The sequence below is a fragment of the Eretmochelys imbricata genome, chromosome 15 (assembly GCF_965152235.1).
Source record: "Eretmochelys imbricata isolate rEreImb1 chromosome 15, rEreImb1.hap1, whole genome shotgun sequence".
Lineage (NCBI taxonomy): Eukaryota > Metazoa > Chordata > Testudines > Cheloniidae > Eretmochelys > Eretmochelys imbricata.
Window position 1 is genome coordinate 13223141 of NC_135586.1, and position 17035 is coordinate 13240175.

At 42.0% G+C, this 17035-nt stretch overlaps 1 protein-coding gene across 6 annotated transcripts in view; it reads right to left on the reverse strand.

The window, feature by feature from the left end:
* The window catches only part of CABIN1 (calcineurin binding protein 1), a 205453-nt gene that overhangs the window by 154577 nt on the left and 33841 nt on the right, over positions 1–17035 (reverse strand). For all 6 annotated transcript variants that reach the window (XR_013348094.1, XM_077835271.1, XM_077835274.1 and 3 more), the window contains 6 exons: positions 13050–13209; positions 12677–12792; positions 5334–5495; positions 3644–3850; positions 3221–3366; positions 147–408 (listed from right to left, as the gene is read on the reverse strand). Coding sequence is in view for 5 of the 6 variants with exons in the window: in XM_077835271.1 (XP_077691397.1) it covers positions 147–408; positions 3221–3366; positions 3644–3850; positions 5334–5495; positions 12677–12792; positions 13050–13209 (1053 nt within the window). In the remaining variant the exon portion in view is untranslated. The remainder of the gene's footprint in view (positions 1–146; positions 409–3220; positions 3367–3643; positions 3851–5333; positions 5496–12676; positions 12793–13049; positions 13210–17035) is intronic.

Below are 17035 nucleotides of genomic sequence, written 5' to 3' on the forward strand. Positions count from 1 at the left end.
GGTGGAAGCTGTGACTAGCAATGCTGCTAAGTCACCATGCAGTGTAGCAATTCCACACCAATAGTACTGAATGCTTTAATCAGAAACATTATAAGATTTAAATATGCATTTCAAAAAGTTCACACAGCTCTAACTTAGACCCCCACCTGCTGCACAACTTCAGGGGGAAGTTCTAACTTCCACTGCTTCAGCTGTCGGGATGCAAAAGAGTGCAGGGCATAGGAAATGGTGCCATATTCTATCCAGAGAGAGAGATTGGAGCTGTCGATCTCCAGGGCTCGTTTAAAGCAGTTGAGGACGGGAGTAGAGTGCTTCCAAATGGGGCCATCGCTCTTCAGTTCATTGGAGTTCAATTTGTCCTGAATTCGACTTGCTCTAGCCAGCGCCATGCCAGCCCAAGAATCAAACCTATGCACGAAAGAACAAACGCGGCAAATAAACTACTCGCTGCAAAGCATTTTGAATCACGAGTGTGATTATTCCTTTTACTATTTCTCCAGATGTTTCCTTCTTACATCACAGGCTTCTCCAAAACAATAATCCCGCTGCACATCCTCCCACAGTGGTGACATTCTGAGAGACACTGTACACATCACCTTTCATCCTAGCCTCTAAACATTATCAAATCTTGTCTAACAGACAGCCCAGTATTCACAACAACATTTTGGATGGCAGGACTGGATGGCACTCGGTCTTTACTATCATTATACTTTTTTGATGGAAACATGACTTAGTAGGAACCAAAAAATCTCCCTCCAGGAAAATGTTGATGTATGTGTAGTGGGGCAGTCACCGCGCTTCAGCTCAGAAAGGGTTAAAACCCAGCCCTTGGAGGGGGCTGGGAGCCAATCAGAAAAGGCTGGGAGGCAGCCAATCAGGGCTTGCCAAGCCAGTATAAAAGAAGGCAGACCAGAAAGGGTAGCCAGTCTCTCTCCAGCCTTGGAGAGAGAGATGGACCTGGCTCCTGGATAGAGAAACGGGTACCTTGGACAGTGCAGTTCTGGGGAAGGGCAGGAGGAGGTAGGGAAGCACCAGCCTGGCAAACTCGCAGGCAGAGGCCTTGCTTTCAGGGCTGGAGGAGGTACTAGGGCTGTGGGGAAGCAGCCAGGGAAGGAAGAAGCAGCAGCAGGTCCAACCCCCTTGCCGATGATGAACGGCCATTTCAGACTGTAGTTTGCCCTTGAGGGAAGGGGTAGATGAAGACTGGCAGTAGGTCACTGAGGTGAGGTGGGCTTAGGGGACTGAGGTTCCCCAGGAAGGGGATGACCCCTGAGTCTGGGGGCAGGGCTGTGGCGCAGTACCCCAGAGAAGGGGCACCGAGGGCTGGGGTGGGGATGCGGGGCCTGAAGTACAGTGGTGGAGATTGAAAGGAAGCAGGTACCAGTAGGGAGACACCAGCCAGCAGGAGGCGCTCCGGAGCTGGAAGAGCTAATTCCCGAGGTAACCAGCAGGAGGTGCTGCGGCGGTGAGTGCATGCCATGCTATGGTAGGGTAAAAGCTACCTTGCAATGAATTACCTCAAGATTCAGCACTATGCTTATAAGTAAGGTTAAGATTTTGTCACAGTTATTTCAGTAAAAGTCACTGACAGGTCACAGACAATAAACAATTATTAATAAAAGCCTGCGACCTGTCCATGACTTTTACTAAAAATCACCAGCAGGAGGGGATTGATTGCCCCTGCTGCTGTGGGGGGAAAAGCTCCGGCCCCGACTGCCAAGAGTGGGACTGACAGCCCTGTCTGCTGTGGGGAGGACAGCTCCAGCCCCGGCCTGCAGCCCCTGTGGAGGGGGCTGAAGCTGAAGAAGTCACAGAGGTCCATTAAAGTCAGGAAATCCATGACCTCCGTGACTAAATCATATCCTTACTTATAAGTGACAGTAAATTCAAGGGTATTCTCCACATTGGATGAACCCAAATTGCTAAAACATTTTAGCAATGGTATAGAGCTTCCACTTTTTAATGTGATTCTAGCACCAGATGGTTAATCATATTTATAATACTTTTAAGTTTCTGCTTACCAACATTGACTTAAAACTTCACTCCATGCCAGATTGAAAGGTGATCTGAAGACCCACATTCCATGGGGTTTTAAAAATTAGATATTTTGAAAAGATAATGTGCCAAGAAACTGGGGTGAAAATACTATGTTGCTATATAAGATATTCCTTGCTGGATAATTAATTGTAACAAATTAATGCAGCCTGTGGAGCAGAATTTTAAAGTGACACTCTCAAATGCTGACAGGCTTTACTCCTCCCTCTCCAAAAAAATCATCGTTTTGTATTAAATGTTCCTGCCATTTTATCATAAGCCATCAAATCAAGATTTCAACACTTGAAAAATCCCAGTTCCTAAACTGGAAGACTCAACCATGACCAACCATTGATGCTAGGTTTGTTTTGACTGCAGATTTACACATATAACTTTGTTCTGTGCCTACAATCTCCCTGTTGCTTTGTTATATGACTTAATTTAACAATATCTTTGCTCTTCAGAATAAGTTTTAGTCAACTTCAATCCCTTTGCCATCGCATTAGAAGGAAGCTGGTAGGAAAAAGCCTAATTTGCATGTCCTAGGTTTATCGATTGGTATTTTAAGATTATTACAGCTCATTTTTTGGAGGAATTTTAAAATAGAAAATACAATTTTTAAAATGAGGGACTGTGAAGCTTATTCACCTTAGAAAGAATCCCTTTGAGATGGTGAAGACTGAAAAGGCAGACAAGAGAAATATTTTTGAGTTTAACTAGTGGTCATCAGAACAATACAGCTCTGTCCATTTTGACCCATTTTAGAGCACCTCTCTGCCAGCAAATCTAAATAAACTTAAAAAACCCAGCCCAAGCAGCTAATCCATCGAGAGAGGTATGTGTTTGTCTTATGCAGTTAACCACTGACATATAGTTTCCATTTCTCACTGCCCCAGGGAAACCAATGAGCAAAAGAGAAAAGAAAGTCAAGTCAGTTATCATACCTCTTGCTCTTCCTAATTATAATTCAATTTCTTCCACTCTCTCTGAATTCTGGTCATTTCAGAAACCAAAAAGAAAATGTCAAATAATTGATAATAGGGTTTTTTCCCCCAAAATGCTCCTTAAGATAAACTTACTTCTAATAATAAACACCAGAAAGTTTTCTTTCTTTCCAAACAGAACAAAACCCCTGATTTGTCCCTCATTTCAGCACTATAAACTGAAGGGAATGAACAACACTGACCTGTTTGGACAAATACAGATGTCATGCATGTAGAATTTAATGGCCTTAGATTGCTCTTTATTCTTGAAGTGGTAGTCTGCCAGGAGGTAATACAGCTCAGTCACCACTGGAGGAGAGTAGTCTGCACCCTCTGGGAGAGATGGTACCTGAACACAGAAAACCTTAGATGACTCAGGAACATATTTTAAAATAGCTCTGTATATACTACTTCCCCACATCCCTAAATCTATCCATATTCATCTACATTGTACCTCTTCCTTGTAAAACTATAAGCTTTGGAAAGGCCATTCTAACCCAATTAAAATGTGATTTTTGTGAGCATTGAATGTCAAATCAGACACCACCCAACAATCCCTTACTGTGAAAATGAAACAATATAGCCATTTCCTTCCCTTGAAGTTTTTTAAACACAACTAACTGTACCTTGCTGAAGGTTCCTTCAATATAGCCAGAGACATCATCTAGGCTTAACATGGGCTTGTCTGTTCGAGGAACAATCGTAGCAATCTTCTTCAGAAGGTTGGCCAGATCAGCAGATACAGTGCTGGTTTTGTAGCTATCAAACTCAGGGAGGGTTTTGGGCTTAAAATATTCAAACATGAACAACGCATCTTCCCACATCAGATCCACCTTAAGGGAAGAGGGTGGGAGAAAGAGAGAGCGAAATTATCTCAAAGTCAGAAGCTAGGGACATTTTTTAAGAATAGGATAAAAAAAAACATTACATCAGCTGAAAACCAGTGCAACCTTCCCAGAATGGAACACCCAAAGGCATTAGTAAGATATAATGTTCATCACAGTGATTACAGGCTAAGGCTCTCAACTGTAACTTAACAAATGTTTTTAATAAGGATAGCTTTACTTGGAAGAGTTGGAGAGTCTGCTTAGACCTGCCTGGGAAACAGGAGATTTGGAGACTGACATGGAGGATGTGAGAAGAGATAGAAGGAAAGAGCTACATTTGCTGTAGATTTTGAAACTCAAATCCCGGTAACGGAGAAGGAAAATTCCAAATGCGTCCCCAGCAATTACAGAGTTGGAAGCATTTTCAAATCAAACAATAAAATAGCCAGTCACATCCTTGCATCATCACCTTTTTTCTTCATTTTTAAAAAAATGTTCAGGTGTTTGTAGTTTTCCTATCTTAAGCTAATTGAGTCATGTTTCCCCAATCTGCTCTTCTGAAGACAGGGTGAAATGGTAGCCTCAATGAAGTCAATGGGAGTTTTGTTATTTACCTCAGTGGGGCCAGGATTTCACCCAGAGTCTCCCACCTTCTTTAGACAAGAAGTGCCGTTTCCAGCAGGAGGGATTCTCTTCTCCCACAATCCTTTTATTTTTTCCCTTTCTTTGCCCTTCCCATTCATCTCCTCCTCCTTTTTATTAGTCTTACAAAATCGTCTATCTGAGACACTTCTTTTGGCCCTCTAGCATATCATACATATGGGACGAGGTGGGGTTGAGAAGAATAATTCACAGACAGACTATGAGCAAGAAAATACTAACACTCAGCAGACTGCACTACAAAATTCTTAACAGGCTCATTATGTTATGGTTTCAGAGGCACTAACCTATTAAGTGTTTTCTTGGGTAAAATCCAGACACAGGAGACAGTTTCATGACCATCTGTTTTTTGGTAAATTGTAAAGCTATACAGTCTAACAATGAGTGAAATGTCTTCGGGACATTGGACACAGCTCTGCTTCTCCCAAACTGAATTTTATAAGTTTTAATAATCAGTACTAACCAATATTTTCCATCGGAGCTTTGGCAAGATAAAAATTTTAATATTTTACCAGCTTCACTTTACCCTGCATTTTCCATATTCGTCAACTGTAAGATCAGGTGTTTGGTGTTTTAGGGGTTTTTTTATAACATGGATAAAGCTACAATTGGCTTTATTTCCAACATCTAGCCCTTTTGTTTCATACTTATTTTAGGGATCCAGGGAGTTTTCACCATATATAAAGGAAATGAATTTCAGGTCTGGAAAAAAGGCCCTAGTAATTATGACTCCTTCCCATTAATTCAGCTCAACATATTGACACAGGAGAAAACCACGTTCTTCAGCATTCTAAGGTGTTACACTAAAGGTAAACTGTGCTTATCTTACCTGCTGCACAGAATGCTCTTCCAGGTACCTTGCTTTGCTCTTTTTGCTTGGGAAGCTGTACAAACAGTAAAAACACTGCTCCAGGGCTGTCTCCAGTTCCTCTTTGTAGGGATGAGTATCTTCAGAGGTAGACACTGCAAGCTCCTTTTGCAGTACCCACACCTAGAACATCACAAGCATCATAAGCCAAACAAGGTCTGATAACTGAATTTCACATTAAATTAAATGCCTCCTATTTTTATTTTCCTAACCCTGGCACTCAGATACTATGGCGAGGAACACAGAATAAAAGCCTATATGGAACAGAACATGCAGAAAACAACTTTAATGTTTCTCTGTTACTCACATCCAAATGTTCTCCATGTCTCTGCATGCTCATCACTCTTGCAATACGTCCATTTCCATTACACTGTAACCTAATACCATTCTTTTACCTTCTGTATTTGTGATACTTATGTTCTCTTCCAGTTTCATTTACTGAAGACTGGTGTCTCAGCTTGATGTTCCCAAATTCTAAAAGTCACTGAAAAGCTCTCTCATTACCTTTCCCTCTGCACATTTAGGTGGTTTACTCTAACAAATGCATTACATTTTACCAGCCCTGACATTCAGGAAGAATATCACCACCAAAGACACAGAAAAATGAGAAAGAAGAGGCCCCAGTTCAAAGGATGTGGAGGAATACCTGTGATAATTAATGAAATTCATGCAAGAAAAGAGAGGGCGTTGTCTTGCACAGTAATCCCTTCTTTTCTACCACAACATTTCAACTACACATGTAGGATACCATGATCTAGTTATACACAAGGGTCAAAGAAGGCAGCTGGATTATTGCTGAGAAGATTGAACCTCAGAGGAGTCTGTAATGGCTACTGAAAGTTTGATAGATCTCACAAACATCAGTTAACAGAACTTTCCAAATCTCAACCCAACAGGCATCCATAGCTCTGGATGAGTGAGCTCCACTACAGATGGGAAGGAGCCATGTTATATGAAATAATTCTCTTTAAAAGAGAAAATTCTCCATCTTCCCAGTGAACGTTTAGAGATGGGAAAACCTAACCTTGACTGATAAGAGGATATATCATCTGAGATTTGGACAAAGAGCTTCTAAGCTTGATCTCAAAGTTTATGCTACATATTTACAAATCCCCTTAGGTCTGGAAGTTCCATTAGAACCTACAAAAAATCATTTATAGATTCTCACTGAAAAAGTAATACCAATTACAGCTTGAAGTTCTGTAATTCTGCAGGCCAAATAATGGAAAACAGGAAAGCCTTTTCTAAAGAAAAACTTTAACTATGTACCAGGTAAGGATGCTCACATATTAGGATACCAAGGGCTGCATTAATAGTTTACCAGGAGGCCAAAGGCAATGTCAGTTTTGCATATAAAATTTACACAAATATTATCCCCAAAATGCACAGTGTGAATATATGTTGCAAATGTACCTATCTTGGCTACAATTGATCAGCTCTCACTCCACAGTTATGGGGAGAAGAGGGTAGCCATCAGCTGCCTTTCCCCCCCCCCCTTTTTTTAAAAGGATAACACCTAGTTCTACAACGTTTTGGGGACAGATCTGTAATAGAAGGCTGAAGAGTAACAAAGGTGGCTCTATGAGATCTTTGATAAGATCCCTAAAGGGAACATTTTTGTGAAGGTCTTGATTTTTTCAGTGTCGTTTACAGGCATTTTCACCAAGAGTAATCTGTGTTTTTGATTCTGCCCCTGTATGAAAGACTGGTTTTAACCACCAACTGAAGCATAGGTGCCGACTCCAGGGGTGTTCCAGGGCTGGAGCACCAACAGGGACAAAATGGTAGGTGCTGAGCACCACCAGCAGCCAGCTCCAACCTCACTCCCTCAGCATCTCCAACCTGCTGGCAGCCCCGCAGATCACCACCTTCCCTTCCCTCCCAGTGCCTCCTGCCCACCACGGATCAGCTGTTCTGCAGCATGCAAAAACCGCTGAGCGGAGGGGAGAGGGCATAGTGCACTTGGGGGCAGAGTGGGGCAGGAAGAGGCAGGGTTGGGGCAGAGCTGGGGGGATTGAGCACCCCCAGCACATTAGAAAGTTGGTGCCGCTGAACTGAAGTCTTATAAATCACATTTCAGTACATACTGATAATGGAAATTACATTCAAAATATGTCAAATGCTTGTTGGAAACTTTACTCCATTTCTTCTCTGTAAGAGGCACTGTAGTACCAGAAGTAAAAATGAGGGAAATAAGCATCTCTATGAGCTTAAGTAAAGACTAACTTGGGATAAGAAGAAAGAAAAGCTGCTAGTGAAATCATTTTGGGAGGTTACAGACACGGAAGAATTATGTTCTCCATTATGAATTGCTTCTACTTTGTATAAGTCTCACACCATTTGTAGTCCTCCTTTATAATGCTCGGTAACTTTTCTTTAATACCTCTGTTCTCACAAAAAATGCAAATAGACCTTTCAGTGACAACAAGTTGTCTGGGGATCAGGATGGGGCTCTAAGCACTACTGCAATAGAAACTAGTAATAATAATACAAGGCAAAATGCCATCATACTATAAATAAGAAAGGTAACCATAGAATTAGCACTGGAAGCGATGAGATCCTTTATTTTTCCCCAACAGGAACTACAGCCAATGATTTTAGTTTATTGTTCATTTATTGTGTGTAATTAACTAACATGTTATGTTATATATAATAATTGTATGCTAAATAGAGTTAAGTTGTAGGACTACAGAAGTACAAGATTGGTTGGTATGTAGAGGGAATAATCACGTATTAGGAATCTAAGCAAGTAGGGCTGAAACGCAAGGCCTATAGGCTGAGGCCTGCAAGATTTTAGCTTAGCTATTTTAGGCCTTGGAGCTAAGAAATGCTGACATAAATAAGTGACCAAAGAATAACCCGATGCCCTTAGATTATGGGAAAAGAGGTACCAAGTGGTAATATTGCAAAAAATTAGCCAGAAGATTAATTTTAAATCATAAAAATACTGTAAAGGCAAATCTTGTCTCCAACATGTATCTTAACCACATGATACAGATTGTGTCAATGCTAATGAGAATAATGAGAGCCTACACAATCTATAGAAATTGGGGTCCCTGTAGTTTCTTCAGGACATCAGACCAATAAGGAAAAAGAGGGTTCACATTTTTATGCACATGTGCAGAATGTAGGTATAGACACATAAAAAGAGGGTGCCCAGAGTGGGAAAATTGTACTCCCTATGGGACACTCCAGCTGGAACCATCCCTCTACTGATGATCAATCCATAAGAGACCCATCAGACCCTAACACTATTGTTAATGATGTGTGTGTAACTATATTTGTAACTCGTGCAGAGGTCTGTATAGAACTTCTATATGCTTAGGTAATAACTTTAATTGTAACTTTAATAACTTGTAAAATAGACCAGACCTCATACTTGTGAATGTATGTGTGGTCACTACCCTTGGTCTTTGTGTTCCTAGAGACTCTAAAGCAAGTAGCAGAGGTGAAAGGCTACAGAACAAAATTGTACTTGTAATGCAAACTTCATACCTGCTTATAAAGAATTGAGTAGTGGCCTAGATTTTCTTAGTTTGTGTGTCTAGGCTTTTCATTATTCTTTGCTGTGAAACTGGATTGTAGAGGAAATGGTCATTTGGGTACAAGAAAGTAGAGAAACAACGGGGCCAAAAGGGATATCAGAAACCCTTTGCTATACAAGAGAAAATATGAGTGACCTGATGACTCAGCAGTAGGGCAGTAAGGCTGGGATGTGGACGTCCGTGCCTAGTCGTTGGAGCAGGACTCAGGCCCAGCACTTAAAGCAGATGTCCGTAGCCAAGAATAGGAGCCTAGGGTCAGAGCTGGCGTCAGAGGCCAGATGGCAGAGACACAGTCAGAAATAGGAGCAGAGGATCAGAGCCAGGTTACCTGGAGCGAGACAAGGCTGGAGCAGGGCTGGATCCAAGGCAGAAGCAGGGCTGGAACAATTAAGGGACAAAAGCTGGCAACAAGCAGTCACAGGAACTATCACAATCATAGGTGAATGCTTTGAGCAGTCATCGAACTGCAGCTATTGCTGGGTTTAAGAGCTGGTCTTCTGACATTTCCGACAAGTAAGGCTCTGTAGCCGATCAGGCAGCCTACTATGGCCAGTTGCACTTGTTAGGTTGCCCAGAGACTGGCTCTGTTGCAGGCCTCGATTCCTGACAGCCTGGCTTTCCTATTAGCAGAACTGTGCTACAAACCATACAGTGCTTTTTAGAAGCTGAGAATACATATATTAGGGTGAAATGAGAAATTTTAGAATGTATTTCAATGAAGCTTTGAGTCACAGTAGTCACTTTATCACAGCAGAGTGTGTCATAGGAAATGTGATTAACAATTTTTGAAAATTAAAAGTGTGCAATGGAGGTAAATAGTGACCAGGATGAAAGGAAGGAGTAAATTATTACCACAAACTGTAGTAAAAGCATGACATGCCTACACAATGCAAAGTGTATAAACACTAAAATACCCACTTGACAGAATTATTTGAACAGTGACAAGTACAACCCGTGCCCTTACTCAGCTTTTAATAATAGTCTGTCTTAGCAACAATCCAGAATGATTTTGTAATGAATGCTTCAAACTGTGGCTATAGTAGATGTATTAATGCCATATTAACATTTTTTATTACACAATATCCTTCAGCCACCAGCAGTGCAATGTGTGCCAGCAGATGGTTCACCTACAGATGGTGGTAATTTACTATGATGGGATACTGTGTAAAACACACACCTGTGTCTAGCATGCTTGTGAAGCCCATTTTCTCTTCTAATGTTTTCTTCCACACTGGAATATCTTCCTGATTTTCAGCCTTTCAACTCCTTTTTGGCTCTGAAAGCTGCTACTGACTACTTGTAATAAGCTACAAAACGTTAAATATGGCTTTTGTTAAAAGTACTTGATGACTCAAGTATTGGAATTCAGGGTTTGTTTCAGAGCACACTAACACATGTGGGGTGCTAATCTAAATGTAAGCGAAGCACCTTCTAAATTCTAGTTGGATAAGAGGAAGCATCTGCTGACAAAAATTCTACTGCTGGCTATAGGAGACTTGTTCTCCCCAGCATTAACTAAACCACTATATATCATCATAAAAGTCACCAGTGATCTGACAGCCCTCCCTTTATCTACTAATACTGCAGTACTAGTGCCTTAAAATCCACTCCTGGATTCTATAATACTATCTAGCTGTAACATTAATGCAATGAAGAAAAGCCTTCCTGTAAGACAGTAGGCACTAAACAATGATACATGGACAAGGTAAACAAAACCTATTTCTTCCTCAGATCAACTTAGAATTATTAAAGAATTGTCTAGGGCAGCTGCAGAAGTCCTAGCATAGTTTCAAAGAACTCCACCTGAAAGTGTTTTGGGTTTTTTTGTCTTAATATACACATTTTATTTTTTGAGCCTCAAATTCTGATGTGGACAGTTAGACTTCCTCCCCACAGCAGAATTCCTTGTGTGTGTGCGCGTTTAAGTATGTGTGCATGCCCACAGGAATCAGTGCATCTCTGTGGTCCTGTCTTTTCTGCATTGATCTGCTGTGCTGAACTCTGTGAATATGAGCAAGGGAATTAGGTGCTGAGGATTATCTGTTGCTGTACCCCAGGAACATGAGCAGGGAAAACAGCACTAATTTTATTTATTTCCCCTTTGGGTATTTTTCCTATGATCCTGCTTTAGAGGAAGATGCAAATCTGGGCTCAAACACGGTTTCAAAAATATTTAGTGACTAGCACTCCCTCTGTTGATTGTCTCTCCCCCACCAGCCCGTATGAGCCCTCTTTCAGTACTGGCCTGGAGTTCAGGATGGACTGGACTCCTGTTTGTTACATGGGAGCCACACGGGCCAGACAGGTCTGTATTTCCCTAGGAGGCTCCAGCCCGCAGTATAGAACCCCTGGGAAGCCTGTTGTAGAGTCAGTAGCAGGGGAAGGGAGCTGGGCATGAAGGTCCCTTATCACGCTGTCTGGTGTCAGCAGCATCCTTATTGTATTCAGTGTCCTCCATCCATGGCCTGAGGAGAGCCTGAGGAGTAGGAAGTGGCTGAATTCTGCAGTCAGCAGCATGCTGCTGGTGAGGGCTCTAGGGACAAAGTCATGATGCCATTCTGGCATTACTCCCCTCATGGAGTTGAGAGAGGGGGGAGCTGCTTACCCCTTGGAGCTGGTTTTTCTAATCCTAGCTGCCTCCTTTCCTGCCTGGGGGAGGGGAACCAAAGTGACCCCACCTAGACTAAGCTGCTGAGACAATGCGTGTGTCTTGCCCAGCAGAGCTGGCCTCGTCTATCCCTCATGCCCAGGGAATGGCAGCAAAGGCAAACCTGCTCAGACTGAGCATCTTGTCCACAGAGCTGGCGGAGTTCCCTAATGCGACACTCAATAAACAGAGGAAGGATACAGACCTCGCCTTTTCCCTTTCCTTGGTTTAGCTGTCTCCCCTGAAGCCTGTAGGGGTGCCAGCTGCTGCAAATGCCTCAGAGGGAGAAGTAGAACTGGGGGACAATTTCCCCCAAAAGGAGGGAAGAAGCCCAAGGAGATGGCAGCGAAATAAGACACACTACTAAGCCAAAAATTATTCAGAAACTTGAAACAAAGTTTCAGTAAAGCTCTGCAGCACGAAGATCTGGATGAACCACCGGCTGCTGCAAAGGCAGATAAAAATTTCAGGGTCACGGTATTCCCTTGCAGCTAGTGATTGACAGGTCTGGTTCTGCTCCCACAATGCAGAGCAACAAGTGCCCTTTGAACCAGATAGCTGGACCAGAGCACAATTAAAAAAAAAAAAATTATCATGATCAGTCATCAGGTTACAAGTAATGTTGATGGATGCTGACGATACCATTCATTAACATGGTTTCTACTAACTTCAGAAAACCTCAGTTCAATTAATTCTTTTTTTCCTCTCTCTTAAAAAAAATTACAGAAACCACCATTGCTTTATTAAAATTTAAGTTGCATAATTTGAACTTTGTGTTGACCACTGAGAACACAGGCTGATACAAGAGCATAATTTTTTCAAGCAAATCAGTAATAACATTTATACAGTGCTTTACAGTTTCAAAGAAATGTATAGTGACTGAGTAATCATAAGACAGTCTGTTATCCCAGGCAAATGACATGGTTTTGTTTGTTTAGGAAAGACAGATAATCTGAAAAAGTTATGATAGACAACAGCTGGGAAGAACAATCCTTAAATACTTCATTACCTAGGATAAAATGGCCATTCCAATACATGTATATGGGGGTAGGGAACAGGAGAAAAAACAGATTTTTTAAAAATATTTTTAATATTTAGGCATCAATACTCACATAGAATTTGAGAAGGGCGCCATCTGAGTTACAACACCAAGATCTTCTTCCTAGGTACTCATGGGCGGTGTTCAGTAACATGAGGGAAGGAGGCAGCATAGGTGTGTCAGGACTCACTGGAAGAAAGATGCCAGTAATTATATCTCCTAAGTACAAAACTGAGCTAACCTACCTAGCTACTTATTTCTCCATGCTTTGATAAGGAAACCTTTCCTCAGAACGACTGTCCACTGTGGCGAGGGAATGAAGATTGGAGACTCCCTAAGTGAGAGGGACAAAAGAACACTAGCCATTTCCCATACACATGCCAAAGAAGAAAAGGATAAGGAGCAATGGTTTAACAACATATAACATTGACAAATTAAACTATTACCTTCCTCGCCCTGGCTTTGGAGCTGCTGCTGCTGACAGCAAAGGGAGCGGAAGGCATCTTCTTCATGCTGGATAATCCGGTGCAAAATAATCCAGGGAAGCACTGACGAGACATATGGCTCTTTGGCTTCCTCCTGGATTGCCATGCTGCAATCTATAATCTAATAAAGAAATATACGATACCCATTATACACACAAAGATATACATATTAGAAAAAGAATTTACACAAGTCCAGATGACTCAGCGGGTACTGCATCCTATTCATACACAAACAAAAATCTAAATTTAAGTAGCTTTGCTTCTTGTGCTGGCTGGGCCTGAAAGTACTAAAAAGAGAAGACACTCTCAATTTCCAAAAAGAAAAGGAGTACTTGTGGCACCTTAGAGACTAACCAATTTATTTGAGCATGAGCTTTCGTGAGCTACAGCTCACTTCATCTGATGCTCAAATATGCAAAAATTTTCTCACGAAAGCTCATGCTCAAATAAATTGGTTAGTCTCTAAGGTGCCACAAGTACTCCTTTTCTTTTTGCGAATACAGACTAACACGGCTGTTACTCTGAAACCTCTCAATTTCCAGAATTTGATAATATGGGAAAAGCCCATTTTTCTTACCTGTAAGGTAGTTTTCTAACTGGGTATGTTTGTCCTAATATCACACTAAAACAAGCACAAATGACTAAGGGAATAGCAGAATTTTTGAGCACTAGCAGAAGCTGAATCAAGGCTCCTGTTAGTGATGACTATAAAGCGATGTATTTACATCCTGGAAGGTGAGACATATTTGCTTAGAATGAAACTGGACAAAAGTTAGTTCCAACAAATTTAAATACAATGAAAATCTTGTAGCCAGATAGAGCCAACTAGGAATTAAGAACAGAGATTCTCCTGAAGAGAGATATTTCAGAGATAGTAGTTAACAAGTGAATAATGCATAACAACAAACAGACTAGAAATAAGGGATGGGTGGGTGTGTGACAGTCTGGTAGAGAAATACCAGTACCATTTACCTATGAAAAATTGCCTATTCTTGAAACAGAGAAGACAACAACTCAAAGAAAAGGGATTTGTATGGCTCTCCCTCTAACCCACAGGGTGAGATTACTTCTCCAGAACATATGCTAGAAGAGCCCTACTGAAAGCTGCATCTACTGAAGCATATTTGACTACACTATAGTGTCTACTAAAATCACACCTTGAGGACCACACAGCAACTTTACAAATCTGTTACTAAAAATAGTGCCCTTTTTTAGTTCACATGGTGGAGTTGCTATTCAGGACTCTGATATTCAGAGAAGCATAGGCTTTAGTAACACATTCCATATATTATTTAGATAGTATGTTTTTATGGAACTTATGCTTTTCCTTTGGCCTCAAAAGTAAAATGAACCAATGTCCATAAACTCAGAACATTTATATTTTATTCTCAAAAAGAAAAGGAGTACTTGTGGCACCTTAGAGACTAACCAATTTATTTGAGCATGAGCTTTCGTGAGCTACAGTTCACTTCATCGGATGCATACTGTGGAAACTGCAGAAGACATTATATACACAGAGACCATGAAACAATACCTCCTCCCACCCCACCCTCCTGCTGGTAATAGCTTATCGAAAGCGATCATCAAGTTGGGCCATTTCCAGCACAAATCCAGGTTTTCTCACCCTCCGCCCCCCACACACAAACTCACTCTCCTGCTGGTAATAGCCCATCCAAAGTGACCACTCTCTTTAAAATGTGTATGTGTATGTGTAAAATGTAACAGAACGCCACTAGCCGTCACCTTCAGCCCCCAACTAAAACCCCTCCAACGCATTATTAAGGATCTACAACCTATCCTGAAGGATGACCCAACACTCTCACAAATCTTGGGAGACAGGCCAGTCCTTGCCTACAGACAGCCCCCCAACCTGAAGCAAATACTCACTAACAACCACATACCACACAACAGAACCACTAACCCAGGAACCTATCCTTGCAACAAAGCCCGTTGCCAACTGTGCCCACATATCTATTCAGGGGACACCATCAAAGGGCCTAATAACATCAGCCACACTATCAGAGGCTCGTTCACCTGCACATCCACCAATGTGATATATGCCATCATGTGCCAGCAATGCCCCTCTGCCATGTACATTGGTCAAACTGGACAATCTCTACGTAAAAGAATAAATGGACACAAATCAGACGTCAAGAATTATAACATTCATAAACCAGTCCGAGAACACTTCAATCTCTCTGGTCACGCAATCACAGACATGAAGGTCGCTATCTTACAACAAAAAAACTTCAAATCCAGACTCCAGCGAGAAACTGCTGAATTGGAATTCATTTGCAAATTGGATACTATTAATTTAGGCTTAAATAGAGACTGGGAGTGGCTAAGTCATTATGCAAGGTAGCCTATTTCCCCTTGTTTTTTCCTACCCCCCCCCACCCCCCAGATGTTCTGGTTAAACTTGGATTTATGCTGGAGATGGCCCACCTTGATTATCATGCACATTGTAGGGAGAGTGGTCACTTTGGATGAGCTATTACCAGCAGGAGAGTGAGTTTGTGTGTGTACGGGGGTGGGGGGGGGGGTGAGAAAACCTTATTTGTGCTGGAAATGGCCCACCTTGATTATCATGCACATTGTAGGGAGAGTGGTCACTTTGGATGAGCTATTACCAGCAGGAGAGTGAGTTTGTGTGTGTATGGGGGTGGGGGGGGTGAGAAAACCTGTATTTGTGTTGGAAATGGCCCACCTTGATTATCATGCACATTGTAGGGAGAGTGGTCGCTTTGGATAAGCTATTACCAGCAGGAGAGTGAGTTTTTGTGTGTGTGTTTTTTTGAAAAAAAAGGGGTGGGTGGGGTGAGAAAACCTGTATTTGTGCTGGAAATGGCCCACCTTGATTTTCATACACATTGTGAAGAGAGTGGTCACTTTGGATAAGTTATTACCAGCAGGAGAGTGAGTTTGTGTGTGTGTGGTTTTTGAAGGGGGGTGGGGGGGTGAGAAAACCTGGATTTGTGCTGGAAATGGCCCACCTTGATTATCATACACATTTTAAAGAGAGTGGTCACTTTGGATGGGCTATTACCAGCAGGAGAGTGAGTTTGTGTGTGGGGGGGGGGGGAGCGGAGAGTGAGAAAACCTGGATTTGTGCTGGAAATGGCCCAACTTGATGATCACTTTAGATAAGCTATTACCAGCAGGAGAGTGGGGTGGGAGGAGGTATTGTTTCATGGTCTCTGTGTATATAATGTCTTTTGCAGTTTCCACAGTATGCATCCGATGAAGTGAGCTGTAGCTCACGAAAGCTCATGCTCAAATAAATTGGTTAGTCTCTAAGGTGCCACAAGTACTCCTTTTCTTTTTGCGAATACAGACTAACACGGCTGTTACTCTGAAACTTGTCATATTTTATTCTGATTTTTATGTCCTACTGAACGTCTCAGCAGGAATGGAGAGACAAAGGCCTAGGAAAGAAAGGCTAATCTCTTGAATCTGATAGAAATTAGTAGTGCAAGCCCTGGTCTACACTAGGAGTTTAGGTCGAATTTAGCAGTGTTACATCGATGTAAACCTACACCTGTCCAAATGATGAAGCCCTTTTTTTCACCTTAAAGGGCTCTTAAAATCGATTTCCTTAATCCACCTCTGACAAGTGGATTAGCGCTTAAATCGGCCTTGCTGGGTCGAATTTGGGGTACTGTGGACGCAATTGGCCTCCGGGAGCTATCCCAGAGTGCTCTATTGTGACCGCTCTGGACAGCACTCTCAACTCAGATGCACTGGCCAGGTAGACAGGAAAAGGCCTGCAAACTTTTGAATTTCAATTTCCTGTTTGCATGGTCACCTGCAGCTTACCACGCTGGCCAGAGCTCATCAGCAGAGGTGACCACGATGGAGTCCCAGAATCGCAAAAGAGCTCCAGCATGGACTGAACGTGAGGTACGGGATCTGATCGCTGTATGGGGAGAGGAATCCATGCTATCAGA